The 16,588-nt window shown below is 39.3% G+C and overlaps 1 protein-coding gene and 1 pseudogene across 32 annotated transcripts in view; one reads left to right on the top strand and one right to left on the bottom strand.

The window, feature by feature from the left end:
• CNOT10 (CCR4-NOT transcription complex subunit 10) overlaps positions 1–16,588 on the bottom strand; it is an 88,883-nt gene that overhangs the window by 65,038 nt on the left and 7,257 nt on the right. For 14 of the 32 annotated variants that reach the window (XR_010155550.1, XR_010155551.1, XR_010155553.1 and 11 more), the window contains exons 2-4: positions 4,954–5,048; positions 3,936–4,097; positions 99–249 (exon numbers count right to left, since the gene is read on the bottom strand). Coding sequence is in view for 23 of the 32 variants with exons in the window: in XM_001168131.7 (XP_001168131.3) it covers positions 99–249; positions 3,936–4,097; positions 4,954–5,048 (408 nt within the window). In the remaining 9 variants the exon portion in view is untranslated. Of the gene's footprint in view, positions 1–98; positions 250–3,935; positions 4,098–4,953; positions 5,049–13,082; positions 13,402–15,082; positions 15,307–15,399; positions 15,499–16,588 lie in introns of those variants that run through there. The other 18 variants (XM_063806686.1, XM_063806687.1, XM_063806690.1 and 15 more) reach the window with 11 other exon arrangements.
• On the top strand, positions 14,668–14,744 carry LOC112208905 (small nucleolar RNA U3; annotated as a pseudogene).

Below are 16,588 nucleotides of genomic sequence, written 5' to 3'. Positions count from 1 at the left end.
CATGGACTTCTCGGATTTAGGTTATCTAGGTAAAAGTACCAGAGAATTCTGCAAGTATAGGGAAGATAGGGAAATTTTTGACTTGACAGATAACATACCAAAAGGCTCTATGAACTGATAAAGTTTTTCACCAACTGATATGGCTTCTGTATACTGCCGCAGATGATAAAGAATGACTGCTTGATTATAGTACAACATGCTGTTTTCAACATCATCTAATCCATCCATTTCTTCAACAGCTGAGTGGACCTATAAAGCAATCAACAGAGATTATATTTTAACATTAAGGAAATAAAAAGCAAAAGTGAAAGAATTCATATGAATAAAAAGGAACATAGGCCAACATTCTTATTCTGAATTTTTCCATACTTTCAACAGTATCTTTAGATTTTAATTACTCTCACATACTAAAAATTATTTTCATTCTTCTGTGCCACACATAATAAAATTTTAGGTAAAATGTTTTCATGAGACTTTATTAAGTACTCAGCACATGGCTAGACAATTATCTTCCTTGTCACTGTGAAGCTATCTTCCCTGTTTCAATTGGTAACACCGCTTCTGAGTAGGATTCCCATCTCCTAGCCTCACAACCTACAAGAGGCTACACCAGGCGTGCAAGAAACTCAAAATGACCTTTCCCATTAAAATGTCACGTCGTATTCATAGTTTGATTTCATTTTGTAAAAACTAAGGTAAAATTTAAACATTAATAATAGCTGGCCGGGCGTGGCAGCTCATGCCTGTAATCCCAGCACTTTGGGAGGCCGAGACAGGCAGACCACTTGAGGTCAGGAGTTTGAGACCAGCTTAGCCAACATGGTGAACCCCGTCTCTACTAAAAATACAAAATACAAAAAAAAAATTTAGCTGGGTGTGGTGGCACGCGCCTGTAGTCCCAGCTACTCGGGAGGCTGAGGGAGGAAACTTGCTTAAATCCAAAAGGCAGAGGCTGCAGTGAGCCAAGATCACATCACTGCACTCTAGCCTGAACAACACAGCGAGACTCTGTATCAAACAAAACAAAAATAGTTAACTATTTACCATGTGCCAGACTTGCTATGTTAAAACTTTTACAGGTTAATCCTCACCATACCTCAAGGTCATAGATAATTTTTTTTTTTTGAGATGGAGTCACCCAGGCTGGAGTGCAGTGGCACGAACTCAGCTCAGCGTAACCTCCACCTCCAGGGTTCAAGTGATTCTCCTGCCTTAGCCTCCTGAGTAGCTCGGACTACAGGCATGCACCACAACACCTGGCTAATTTTGTATTTTTAGTAGAGATGGGGTTTCACCATGTTGGCCAGGCTGGTCTTGAACTCCTGACCTCAGGCGATCTGCCCACCTCGGCCTCCCAAAGTGCTTGGATTACAGGCATGAGCCACCGCACCTGGCCGAGGACATAGATAATTTCATTTCCACTTTATACATAAGGAAACCAGCACAGAAAACTTAATTATCTTGCCCAAGGCCATAGGGCTAGAAAGTATATTTTCAGGTTTCGTTCCCGTAAAAAAAGAATAGATTTTTAAAAAGTACTCAGTAACAAAAATATATTATTGCACACATGATGGTTAGAAAAGGCTTTTATGGGCTTCACTAAAGGCTAACATCTGTAACTGACAAAAAAGAAAAAAAAAAAAGCATGACACTTTGCATTGTCAAACTGTATACCCCCTTATGTAAGCTGTAGCAATGGGCTTTTAAATTTTAATCAAGCTTTACAACCATTGCACAATTCCATGTAACACATGAAACTGGAAGTCTACTTGTATTAAAACTAACCTTTGCCATTATGAAGATTGCAATAAATTATTGTTCAATATTAAGTAATTAACTCTAAGACCAACACTTCCATAGAACTCTGATATACAGTACATGGATTTAACAGCCTTGGTTTGACTAATGGCAAGGAACCTGAAGGTTCACTACACACAATGAATTGTAAATTTTGTAACTGGACTTCAGCAGACGTCAACCACCCACGTGGTTAAGCTTGACATGGTTCAAATGTTAGCAAGTGGTCCTAGCTGACCAACATGTGCATCTCAATGAGTTTGGGAACTTTTTATAATCTTCACTTATCAAGTCACTATCTTAAAGAGATTAAAAACAGTATCTTCAAACAGTGAAAACTCAATTTCCAAAGGCAACTCTTTCTGTAGTTATGTAATGGAGAGAGACTGAGTTAAGAAGAGTTTAGCCAGAAAAGCTTTTAGATAAACTATGGCGTTTTGGATTCAGCAATGGTTGAATAATTATCACACGAATAACTTTGCCACATATTCTATGACTCACCAAAATAGTCTAGTAACTGCTCCAACCAAAAGAAAAACTACGCATTAAGTGAAATTAGACGTTTGCTAATTAAAATGGAATAGGTTGAAAAGGTGTGTCACTGTGCCCGATGTGACTGCGAACAGAAGTATGATTTAAAGAAGTCAGTAACCACAAGTACAAACACTTCTAGGAAACTCAAGAGTTGGAAGGCCCTAACAAACCTTATAAACAATAAAAGCTAGTGAAAGAACTTCACAGAGTTTTTTTGGCCTAACTGGAAGTTTGCAGGAATTGCTTATTCAAAAAAAGTTTAAAGGCTGAACTTATTCTCAAAAACCAAACAAATTTGTCCTCGAAGAAACTGTCTATGGGGCCATAGGGTGCATGTACTAGATTATCAGTAAGCATCATCTTTCTTTTGATTCTGGAACACTAGATAAAATCATCAGTAATAATACTGGAGTAATGAGGAAACGTGAGGACATATAAATTTATGAAGACTGAGACAGGTAGGAGAACAGGCTCAAGAGTCAGAAGGCCTGGTTTAAATCGTTCTTCCCCTTCCTAGTTGTATAAATTTAAATTAGACTTCCTAAATCCTGGTTTTAAAACTGAGATAATAAGCACCTACTGCCTCAAGAGTTGAATGTGAGGATTATATGAGATAAGGCATAAAAAGCACTTAATACAGAATTTGGCACCCAGTATGCATTCAATAAATGGTAGCTATTATTCTCATTTTTGAATTTTAATGGGGTTTAAAAATTACTTTATGCCTATAAAGGATTATAGAGAGCCTGAAGGGACAACTTGCTTCTACCTGTGTCACACTTTAGGGTGATGCTATAGAGTATCATGGTACTCATGATTACAGGAAAGGTCTCATGACTCCCTAACAGCATGAAGCAGTAACTAAAATTACAGGCTATAGAGTTAAATACAACTGAGTTCATGTAGCTCTTACTACTCAAAAACTTTGTGTTTTTGGACAATTTACACAGCTATCTGTGCCTTGGCTTTCCCACTTTTAAAATAAGAAAAATTATATAGCTATTTCATAGGGCTACTGAGAAGAACAAGCTGAGAAGTTGCATACAAGCTCTTGGCAGAGCCCTGTCACACAGTGAACACTTAACATATGCTAGCTGATCCTATCAGCACCATCACTGTTATCAGCCCTCTTGAACACCAAAAGTCTAGCCCCAGGATTCAAGAAACATTGCCATTATCACCAGACCAATCCCCAATTCAAGCCCCAAGCCAGATACAAAGCAGAATATCTTCTATTTAATCAATCATCTCCTGATCCAAATGCTAAAACGACTTGACATTAGGATTAATCATATTTTTTAAATTATAAACAAGATATATCTCCACAGCTAAGCTTCTTCATATAGTTCTCAAAACTCCAAAGCTCATTCAAATTTGGTATATTAGTCTATTCTGTTCAAGTTAATTAAAACCCCAATTAAAATAATCCCACAACATACCTTTTATCTCCTGGAATAATAATTTTACAGAAATAAAATTAATGCTAACAAATGTTTCTGACAAGAAATACCAGACAAATCACATTTATTTTCCTTAACTATTTGTGTTTCATAAATTAAAGAACAGAACAATATTTTTTATAGTTAAATTCATTTGTGTATCACCTGATTCTTCAGCTGGTTAAGTGTTTGTCTCAAATTATCTGTTGTTGTTTGGTTACTTTTAAAAAACTCAGCTACTGCTGTATTCAAAATTATTTTATAATCATCTTTGTTTATATCTTGTAGACAGGCAAGGTGTTGTAGACAGGCATCATAATTTCCAGACTAAAAAAAAAAAAACCACACACACACACACAAAATTACATACCAGCTTTAAATACAGTATATCATTCCAAATATATTTCATTCATCTTTATCTTAAAAGTTCTTAAAAAGAAAGATGTAGTTTCCCTACATATACTAATCAAAGTCACTAAAGCAATATTCATGTCAGTTAAGAAACTGTGGATATTTACTTCCTAAGACTCAAAACCTTGACATTGACACATATAAGACACATATATTGATATGATAAATATACTGGCATATACATATAGTGCTAGCAAGGTATTAATGGCTGAGGCTAGTCAAGAAAGGTAATATAATCACTCCAAATTTTATTTTCTAGTAAATATATTTTAAATACCCAAGCATCAAGTTCTTCTGCTTACATGCACGTAACCTGATAACCAAATAAGGTTTTCTTTCATATTGTTTAATGTCAGAAAAAGTTAAAATTCTGCCAATAAAGTTTTGGGGTTCCATTTTAAAGTACTTTCAAGAAAATAATTTTTGAATCTGATATTTTCAGAAATAAATAAATAAATAAAAGAATTGAACAGCTTAGTGAAATGAAAAGACTGACCCATATACTTACAAATCTAAATTTAAAAGACTTAAAAACAACAGTATATGAGTTAAAACATGTTTACAAAAACTTGGGAATGGCTCCAATTACTCCCATTCCTTTCACCATATTTAAACTCTAAAACATTTATTTTTAAAATTAAACCTACTTATCTCTAAATTAACTTTTGAATTATTACAGAGTAAAAATTGTAAATTTAAAAATTCACTATGAAAAGATTCATACTTGACAGAACCCTACAACTTGAGCAGATTAAGAGAAGCCATTTCTTACTGTGAAAGCTTGGAAAGCATTGGTGGATAACTCCTTCTCTTGATCAGTGATCCCAGAGGACTGACCTGTGCCTTCATGTTTCTCTGCTCCCTGATCTGCAAACACACAAATATTACAGTTCTTTAGAAATAAAAGTTGTACAGTGGTCCCTCCTTATCCAGTTTCACTTTCTGCAGTTTCAGTTACCCAAGGTCAAGTATGAAAATATCAGATGGAAAATTCCAGAAATAAGCAGTTCTTAAGTTTTAAACAGCAATGTTCTGAGTAACATGATGAAATCTCTTGCCATCCTGCAGTGTCCCGCTCTGTCCCATCCAGGAAGTCAATCATTCCTTTGTCCAGCATTCCATGTTGTATAAGATACCTCCCCCTTGGACACACAGTAGCCATCTTGGTTATCAGATCAATAGGTCACAGGAAGAAAGGTGAGTAGGGTACAGTAAGATAATTTGAGAAAGAGAAACCACATTCAGATAACTGTTATTTTATTACTGTTGTTGTTAATCTCTTACTGTGCCTCATTTATAAACTTTATCATAGTTATGTACGTATTAAAAAAAGCAGTACATAGGTTCAGTACTATCTGTGGTTTCAAGTATCCACCGGAGGACCCTGAATGTATCTTCTGAGGAAAAGGTGGGGGACTACTGTATAGTGAATTTGTCCCTAGTTTTCATCTTGTGTTCTTCCTAATAAAGTGGCCAAAGTTAGGGCTCTCTCAACAATAACTGATTAATGTTGCCAGGCGCGGTGGCTCACGCCTGTAATCCCAGCACTTTGGGAGGCCAAGGCGGGCACATCACAAGGTCAGGAGATCGAGACCATCCTGGCTAACACGGTGAAACCCCGTCACTACTAAAAATACAAAAAAAAAAAAAAAAAAATTAGCTTGGCCTGGTGGCGGGCGCCTGTAGTCCCAGCTACTTGGGAGACTGAGGCGGGAGAATGGCGTGAACCTGGGAGGTGGAGCTTGCAGTGAGCCAAGATAATGCCACTGCACTCCAGCCGGGGCGACAGAGTAGGACTCCGTCTCAAAAAAAAAAAAAACAATAAAAAACAATGACTGATTAATGTTATAAGCTAATAAGAAGCTACTCCTCTGAAAGCTTGAAAAGGTTCCTATGGCCAAGATGAAACACAATGAAAACCTGCCCACTTAAATAAAGACCACAAGCCCTGTAGATGAGGACATTCAAGCTGAGAATATTGTGCTCTTTAAAAAATATTAGATCTGCCACCCAGCAATATACAGTCCCACATATTCAAGCAACTATGGCAGGTGCTGGAGATATAAACACACCTACGATGGCTTTAAGAGATTTATAATTTAGTTGGAAAGTAGTAACAATCAGAAAACTACACTGATAAGGGCTTACAGCTAATTTCCAGGCAAGGAATATTTTCATAGGCTCAGAAATCCAAAATATTAACACATTTAAAAAGTTTCTTTAATATGTTAAGTGTCCATATAAATTCACAGTAAAGGTTAATAATCTGTTTAGCTGGGAAAACTACCTCCTACCTCTATAATTTGCTATTTTAAATATTAGATGTTTTGCTTTTTGTTTTAATTTGAAAATAGAATTCCAAAATAAAGGTAAAAATCTCAGCTGAACCAAACCTAAAACTACTCAGAGCAAAAGTGTGTTAAGTACTCTAACAAATGCTTCAATACTTTTTATAGTTCTCTCAAGAGTCACTGTTGGCTGGGCGTGATGGCTCATGCCTATAATCCCAGCTACTTGGGAGGCTGAGGCACGAGAATTGCTTGAACCTGGGAGGCAGAGGTTGCAGTGAGCTGAGATCACGCCACTTCACTCCAGCCTGGGCGACAGAGTGAGACTGTCTTGAGAAAAAAAAAAAAAAAAGGCCAGGTGCGGTGGCTCACGCCTGTAATCCCAGCATTCTGGGAGGCCGAGGCGGGTGGATCACGAGGTCAGGAGATCGAGGCCATACTGGCTAACATGGAGAAACCCCATCTCTACTAAAAATAAAAAATAAAAAAATTAGCTGGGCGTGGTGGCGGGCGCCTGTAGTCCCAGCTACTCAGGAGGCTGAGGCAGGAGAATGGCGTGAACCCGGGAGGCAGAACTTGCAGTGAGCCGAGATTGCGCCACTGCACTCTAGCCTGAGCAACAGAGTGAGACTCTGTCAAAAAACAAACAAACAAAAAAAACTATCAGAGACTGGGCAATTTATAAAGAAATGAGGTTTAATTGGCTTATGGTTCCACAGGCTGTACAGAAAGCACATATAGGGAGTTCTCAGGAAACTTACAATCATGGCAGAAGGCAAAGAGGAAGCAAGCAGATCTTCACATGGTCAGCAGAGGAGAGAGCAAAGGGGGAGGTGCTACACACTTTTAAATAACGACATCTAGTGAGAACTCACTCACTATCACCAGTACAGCAAGGGGGAAATCCACCCCCATGATCCAGTTACCTCCCACCAGGTCCCTCCCCTAACATTGGGGATTTACAATTCAACATGGGATTTGGTTGGGGACACAGAGCTACATGATATCATTAGGTCATTGTTTTTTGGTTTTTTATTTTTTTCAAAAGAGTCTAAGCCAATTAGAATTAATTAGAATTAGAATGTCCTACATTCTGAATTTTTCTGGTTATTTCCTCAACATTACATGCAGTTTAACATTTCTGGCAAGAATACTATATAGGTAATGTAAATATTAGTCATTTTTATTTATTTTTTATTTTTATTTTATTTATTTATTTAGATGGAGTCTTGCTCTGTCACCCAGGTTGGACTGCAGTGGCACAATCTTGGCTCAGCCTCCCGAGTAGCTGGGACTACAGGCACCTGCCGCCACACCTGGCTAATTTTTTTATTTTTAGTAGAGACGGGGTTTTGCCATGTTGGCCAGGCTGGTCTCAAACTTCTGACCTCCCAGGTGACTGCTGGCCTCAGCCTCCCAAAGTGCTAGGATTACAGGTGTGAGCCACTGCGCTTGGCTTAGTCATTTTTAATGTTAAGTTTTCTTTTCTGCAAAAATTTGCCATTTGTTTTTAAAAGATGCCTTTTATATTTTACTATCTCCCAAAGAATATTCTGTTTCTTGGTTCTACTCACCAGCAAAAGCTCCATGCACCACTAATGGAAATATCATTAAAAGGAAATGTGACCACTGCATAAATGTGATGTCATGGGCCGCAAACATAGGTAGGTGATGGCAATGTCACTGTGTATGACTTTAAAGAATTTCAAAGTCTCACAATATTTGAATTTCTTATTTATACAGGAATTTTTTTCATACAGAATTGTTGCTTCAGACTGAAACTCAAAGACCTCCAAAGCTTGAACCTATCTGCAAAATGGGGATAAGAAAACCCTTTTTCAAGTTATTGTAAGGCTTTAGTAAGAATATATGTGAAGTAATTGGCATGTACCTGGCAGAGTAAACCCCTGATATGTAGCACAATAGTGCAGATTCTATCATTTTCAACATACAGACGGGAGGCAGGTTGCACAGTGACGTACAGACAATTTTTAGAATTGAAATAAGACTAAAACTTTAATGTCACTTCTGAAATTAAACAGATGCTACAAAGTGGAACTGGGGCAAGTTTCAGCTTCCCTATTTACTAAAATGAGAGTCTGTATTAAATAGTTTTTAGCATCCCTTCCAACTCAGATTCAGTAACTCCAAACATGCTTCTATAAAGAAACTGAGGCTGGGCGCAGTGGCTCACGCCTGTAATCCCAGCACTTTGGGAGGCCGAGGCAGGCGGATCACCTGAGGTCAGGAGTTCAAGACCAGCCTGGACAACATGGTAAAACCCCATCTCTACTAAAAACACAAAAATTAGCCGGGCATGGTGGTGCATGCCTGCAGTCTCAGCTACTTGGGAGGCTGGAGCAGAAGAATCACTTGAACCTGGGAGGCGGAGGTTGCAGTGAGCCGAGATCATGCCACTGCACTCCAGCCTGGGTGACAGAGCAAGACTTCATCTCAAAAAAAAAAAAAAAAAAGAAACTGATGTTTGTTCCTAAAGCAGCACTCATATCCAGTTAAGGTTTCTATGGAAGACAAATACCCACACGAGAAATAGTAGACCACCTTGTCCCCAAGTTTACCCCTCAAGAGTGCCTACAACCAACTTTCCAGAAAGTTGTCAAGAATCACACTGGTTATGGGGTTCTTTTGCTTACTGGCTCCTTTCCATTCTTCCCTCTCCTTCTATAGATCTGCCAACATGGACTCAAGTTGGGGCTAGAGCTAGTAGAATGCTCCCCCAGTATGGTGCCCTAGAGTTGCATCTGTCATAGTAGCCTCCACTTTCGCACCTCATCCATCACAAGCCCCCTTCCAGGATACTGGGAAGTGTGACTCCCTCTATAATGGCTTCCAGGAGTTGCCTAGATAAACAAACTCCCTTATCTTCAAGAACCCTGCCACAGTCCTTCACAGTGTTCCTCAAACACCAGAAACTTGCTGAAAGAAGAGTAAATATGAATGGCTTAATAACATGAAATGAAATTCAGCCTCATTATTTATTAAATAATTGTAAATTAAAACGATAATACTAAATGTCTAGAAATAAATATTCTTCAAGAGATTTGATAACTAAATCATGGTATAGGAATACAATGGCACATTAACAGTTATTAAGTCTATATAACTTGATGTGGAAAAATATTTACAACATCTTGTTAAATAAAAGAAACAGATTGCAAACTGCTTTGTACAACTGAATCCCATGTTTTATAAAAATATATACACAAATATGTACCTCTGAATAAGTATAAAGTCTACAAGGATACACAGCAAACTATTCACCAAACTGTATGTGCACTTATGATCTGGGCACTTTTTGATAACTGCCTAGACACCAGGAGCATCTCAAAGAACCAGTTGTTGGCCAGGTGTGGTGGCTCACACCTGTAGTTCCAGCATTTTGGGAGGCCAACGCGGGTGGATCGCTTGAGCCCAGGAGTTCAAGACCAGTCTGGGCAGCATGGTGAAACCCCGTCTCTACAAAAAATACAAAAATTAGCTGGGCATGGTGGCATGCATCTGTAGTCCCAGCTACAAGCGAGGCGAAGGTGGGAGGATTGCTTGAACACAGGAGGTGGAGTGTGCAGTGAGCTGAGATTGTGCCACAGCACTCCAGCCTGGGCAGCAGAGTAAGACCCCATCTTAATAAACTAAAAATAAAAGAACCAGTTGTCAACAGAACTAACTTTGGGAAGTCCTAGCCTGGCACATGTCAGCAGTCAGTGAAGATTCCCAACTTCCCTTTTCCAAGAAGGCAATATGACATAATTAAAAGAGCACAAGTCTTAGAATCAGTCACATCTTCAGTCCAGTCTTCCTTTGGCCTGTCTTTAATTGGAGATGCTAAATAAATATAGCTCCCTTCCCCACTTTCCTTTCACCAGAACTAAAAATTCTTGTAGTTATATTTTTAAAAATATATTTATGTCTGTAATTTAAACATAAAAATTAACAGTAAAATTCAATTTCATGTGACTTGACTATGAAACAGCTCTTTAGATCACTACGAAACCCCCAGAAGACTGAACACCCTTTTGAGAGTCACCACTTATAACAACGTAATACTGTATAACTTGTACTTAAAAAAACTCATCTAAGAACTTATCTGCTGTATAAAAAAGGCATTCCAGTATTTGGGCTTATTAAAAAGTGTTACTTCTGATAATTAAAGTTAGCAGGTCATGTAGTATTTTATTTCCACTTTAGCATACGACAGGGAGGAGGAAAAGCTAAGAGTTAAGTGAATAAAGTTTGCCAGTTTCAAAGGACAATGTTAAACAATTTTTTCTTTGGAAAGCCAATAACAGTGAGTTTCACTGCAAGAACATACTGTTTATCCAATACATGTGTTTTGCAGAACTGTCAGGTGCACAAAAGAGGTAAGGACCAATTATTTTAAAACGTGTAAAAATGTGACACAGGACTTTAGGACCTCAGAAAGCAAGTTATAGGTTTAGATTGAAACAGAATCCTCAATCCACATATTGTCACCATAAAACTTTAACAAAGAATATAAATATCTTTCATGTTTCTTTTATTATTAAAGATTTTAGAAAACCTAACATTTTAAAAAATGTGTCTTCTCTCATAAAGAAGCATAATTTAAACCAAATGCCAAAAATTCTTAGTTTGCCATTGAGTTTTCTCTAAAGCTTCTTCTAAAATATGCCCCTTGGCTGGGCAGTGGCTCACACCTGTAATCCCAGCAGTTTGGCAGGCCAAGGCAGGAGGACTGCTTGAGCCTAGGAGTTCCAGACCAGCCTGGGAAACAAAACAAGACCCTGTCTCTATTTTAAAAATTGTTTTAATTAGCCAGGCATAGTGGCATGTGCCTGTAGTCCCAGCTACTTGGGGAGCTGAGGTGGGATAATCGCTGAAGCCTGGGAGGTTGAGGCTGCAGTGAGCCGTGACCATGCCACTGCACTCCAGCCTGGGTGACAGAGTGAAACCCTGTCTCAAAAATAATAATAATAAAAGATATGAATAAAATAAATAAGTAAAATATGCCCTAGATTAGATGACATTCTTTAATGGGACTTTTGGGACCAACTGTAAGAGCACCTTAGAAATACAGGGCAAAGGGGAAAACCCAACAACTCACCCAGGTGTTGAAAATTTTGAGCTTCTATTCTCCACTGAAAGTAGAGTAGTTCATGTGGCCACTGCTGTCAGCAACCCCAGAAAATGGAAGTCTCAGGCTGGACATGGTGGCTCACGCCTATAATCTCAGCACTTTGGGAGGCCAAGGTGGGCAGATCACCTGAGGTCAGCAGTTCCAGACCAGCCTGGCCAACATGGTGAAACCCGTTTCTACTAAAAATACAAAAATTAGCTGGGCGTGGTGGCATATGCCTACAATCTCAGCTACTTGGGAGGCTGTGGCAGGAGAATCACTGGAACCCGGAAGGCAGAGGCTGCAGTGAGCCGAGATCACGCCACTGCACTCCAGTCTGGGTGACAGAGCGAGACTCCATCTCAAAAAAAAAAAGAAAAGAAAAAGAAAATGTAAGTCTCCTAAAATTCTCCAGAAAAGGAGAGAAGCCAATTTAAGATAAATATATAAGCTGGGCTGGACACACTGGCTCACGCCTGTAATCCCAGCACTTCGGGAGGCTGAGGAGAGTGGATCTTGAGCTCAGGACAACATGGTGAAACCCCATCTCTACCAAAAACACAAAACTTAGCCAGGTGTGGTGGCACATGCCCGTAGTCCTGCTACTTGGGAGGCTGAGGAGGGAGGATCACTTGAACCCAGGAAGTGGAGGTTGCAGTGAGCTGAGATTGTGCCACTGCACTCCAGCTTGGGTGACAGTGAGACCCCATCTCAAAATAAATAAATAATAAGTAAGTAAATAGATAAGCTGGACTCTAAGGCTGACAAGAGCCTCTGAAATTCCCATTTCTACACACGTTTCACAGAACTGAGCTCAATAAATAACCTTTTACATGTTAACGAACCATTATTTTACCTACCTTCTTTAACTTCAGGATGAAAATTTTCTGTTTTTAAAAAAACACACTTCACTACTCAGGAGGCTTAGGTGGGAAGATTGCTTGAGCCCAGTATATGACTACCAGCCTGAGCAATCAGTGAGACCCCATTTCTTCTTCTTCTTCTTTTTTTTTTTTTGAGACGGAGTCTCACTCTGTTGCCCAGGCTGGAGTGCAGAGGCACAATCCCAGCTCACCGCAACCTCTGCTTCCCAGGTTCAAGTGATTCTCCTGCCTCAGCCTCCTGAGTAGCTGGGATTATAGGTGCCCGCCACCATGCTCAGCTAATTTTTGTATTTTTAGTAGAGGCGGGGTTTTACCATGTCAGCCAAGTTGGTCTTGAACTCCTGATCTCAAGTGATCCGCCTGCCTCGGCCTCCCAAAGTGCTGGGATTACCAGCATGAGCCACCACGCCCGGCCAAGACCCCATTTCAAATACACACACACACACACACACACACACACACACACACACACACACTTCAACAGGATTATTTTTATTTTCCCTGTTAAATATTTGTACATTTCTCGAGTTTTCTGCCAGAAATGGGTATTCATTTTTGTAATCAGTTTTTTTAATGTTTTAAAAACATTTATTATTTATAACTACTGACTTCTTACCAGACAGAGTCTGCATATAATCCCACAGCATTTCTTTATTTGTCCAAAAGTAGTCTCCGTTGCCAATTGAAAGAGTATACGACCATTCACCCATAAGCTTGACTTTCCTTCTACTCTGGCCTAATGAACATGGCTGACCTTCTATGCGTACAGAGCTCTTTGACCCACAAACCTTGACAGTCTTTACACCAATAGACTTCATTTCTAATCAAACAATTGCCTTTAGGTTTGAACTAAGCAGAAAAGAAATGCACCACGTTTTCAAAACTGAAAATCATCAGTTAACTGAAAGCGCAGACACATTCCAATACAGAATGTTAATGATTCAAATCTGATTGGTGGAGACTACAAGCTACACTCATCAAAATACAGCTCCACTGATATATCAAGAAAAGAAAACTTTTCCAAAGAAAAAAGGGATGTTAAAAGACCTAAGGAAATCAACAATCACAGTCACAAAATACCAATGATGCCCTTGTGAAGGAAAGTTTTAAATCTTAAGAAGGATGCCACTTCGAAGAAAAACAATTCAGGCCCACTAATGTCACTATACAGCTAGGTTAACATACCTCACATATGATTTCTATCATCTGAACAAGTATACTTGACTTACCAAAACCTCAAATGGTTTATTCACTAAACCATATTCCCTCCACTGGACAAGAGGAGCTGGAGAAATGGGAAAGCACACACTTCGCAGCCAAAAGAATAAGCCATTTGTAACAAGCAATGTTACAGAATTGAGCATCCTGCCCAGTAGTGCAGAAATAAAGAAACAGAAATTCAAATCAATAATATCAGCATGGCCAGCACGGTGGCTCAGGCTTGTAATCCCAGCACTTTGGGAGGCCAGGGCAGGAGGATCACCTGGGGTCAGGAGTTTGAGACCAGCCTGGCCAACATGGTGAAATCCCATCTCTACTAAAAATATAAAAGTTAGGCTGGGCGCGGTGACTCACACCTATAATCTCAGCACTTTGGGAGGCCAAGGCAGGCAGATCACGAGGTGGGGAGTTTGAGAGCATTCCGACCAACATGGTGAAACCCCCATCTCTACTAAAAATACAAAAATTAGCTGGGCGTGGTAATGCGCACCTATAATCCCAGCTACTCAGGAGGCTGAGGCGGGAGAATCATTTGAACCCAGGAGGCAGAGATTGCAGTGACCCGAGATCATGCCACTGCACTCCAGCCTAGGCAACAGAGCAAGACTGCCTCAAAAAACAAACAAACAAAAAAAACTGAAAAAAGAAAAAACAATATCAGCATGCTTTAAGGAAGCTAGGCAAAGCAGAATATTGCCACTGCTGATGAGTATTTTGTTTTCACATCTAAGAGGAGGAGTTTTTATGCATAGAAAACACTGAGATTTACTCTAGTTTTAAAACATTAATACTTAATTTATTAAAGTTACAAATTCAAAAAGCCTAGATTTTACTCAAATTTTTACACTGAACTTAGACAACTTATTCTACTTGGAGGTCTAATTTTAAAGGCCTGTGATGAATGTCTAAACTCATTTCAAAGTTCACCTTCAACATAACATCTTCAAACATAAAATGTTAACTACTTAAAAAATTTTACCAAGACTACACTTTCAGGGATCATTTCTACAGTTTGTTACTGGAGAAGTTTCTCTGAAAGTGTAAAGTACCAAACACTTTTTTTAAATTAAAAAAAAAAAAATTTATCAAGTGAGAACTATTGCAACCCCCCCACCAAACCCCAACAATATATTCAATTTTAAGTATAATTGCTAGACTTAAAAAGACAAAATTTTTGTATTTTAACATGTGTCAAGAAAAAAAAATTTCCTGAGAATAACTTACATACCTAAAAAATTAAACTTATAGTGACTCTTACCTCTAATGTCCACAAAATAAAATAACTGCAATAAGGTTTCAATTTAAATTCACAAGTATAAATCAATATTCAGTCAATTATACATTTTAAATTGAAATCATAAGACTAATATAAGTGCCGGGCATGGTGGCTCATACCTGTAATCCCAGCACTTTGGGAGGTCAAGGTGGGAGGATGGCTTGAGCTCAAGAGTTCAAGACTAGCCTGGGCAACATGACGAAACCTCATCTCTACAAAAAATACAAAAGTTAGCCAGGCGTGGTGGCGCATGCCTATAGTCCCAGCTACTTGGGAGGTTGAGGTGGGAGGATCGCTTGAGCCTGGGAAGTCAAGGATGCAGTGAGCAGTGTTCATGCCACTACACTCCAGCCTGGGTGACAGAGTGAGACCCTGTCTGGAAAAAAAAAAAAAAGACCAATATATTACTCTAAATTCTAATATTAAAAACACTTACTCACGCCTGTAATCCCAGCAATTTGGGCAGTCAAGGCAGGAGGCTTGCTTGAGTCCAGGAGTTTGCGACCAGCCCGGGATACATGGCAAAACCCTGTCTCTACAGAAAAACAGAAAAACTGGCCAGGTGTGGTGGCATGTACTTGTAGTCCCAGCTACTTGGGAGGTTGGGGTGGGAGGATCACTTGAACCCGGGAGGTCGAGGCTGCGGTGAGCCAAGATCATGCCCCTGTACTCGAGCCTGGGCAACAGAGTGAGAGCCTGCCTCAAAAAAATTAATTAAATTTAAAAAAGAAAAAAAACCACTTTAAATATCAAACATAGGTCACTACCACATCAACTCCTTGTTCTGAAAACTGGTAATTGAAAATAATGAATTAAGCTTTTAGCATTTAACATGGCTTTCTGGGAAGACTAACAGTCAATATGGGAAAGCTATTCTTTTTTGTTGTTGTTGTTTCTGAGACAGGGTCTCACTTTGTAGCCCAGGCTAGAGTGCGGTGGTGTGATCACGGCTCACTGTAGCTTCGACTTCCTGGGCTCCAGTGACCTCCTACCTCAGCCTCCCAAGTAGCTGGGACTACAGGCACGCAGCAGCACACCAACTAAGTTTTTTCAATCTTTTTGTAGAGACAGGCTCTCATGTTGCCCAGGCTGCTCTTGAACTCCTGGGCTCAAGCGATCTGCCTACCTTGGCCTCCCAAAGTGCTGGGATTACAGGCATGAGTCACTGTACCCAGCCCAGGAGAGCTACTCTTTAAAGAAGAACATTCACTAACAAAGGTAGAAACTACAATAGAACTAGGTAAAAATCATTTTGTAACCCTCAATAATACAACTGACTGAGGAAAGAATCAACAACAGTGGATATTTACGAAATGCCAATTACTCCATAAATTACCTCTAACTGAAAATGGAAAAAGATGTTCCTGTCAGCACCTCAAATTGATCAAATTTAGCATCACTAATACTGGATAACCTGACATTATGTACTTTATACAGAAAATAAAGTATATAACATCACCTACAAAGTTTCTCAAAAATATGTTGAACCTATATCTAAACAAGCCTGTAGAAATAAGTTAGAGTTTAAGAAAATACAGGAGATAAAGCTGGGTGCAGTGGCTTACACCTGTAATGCCAGCACGCTGGGAGGATTCCTTCAGCCCAAGAGTTTGAGACCAGCCTGG

The sequence above is a fragment of the Pan troglodytes genome, chromosome 2 (assembly GCF_028858775.2).
Source record: "Pan troglodytes isolate AG18354 chromosome 2, NHGRI_mPanTro3-v2.0_pri, whole genome shotgun sequence".
Taxonomy (NCBI): Eukaryota; Metazoa; Chordata; class Mammalia; order Primates; family Hominidae; genus Pan; species Pan troglodytes.
This window is presented reverse-complemented; position numbering and strand designations above follow the sequence as displayed.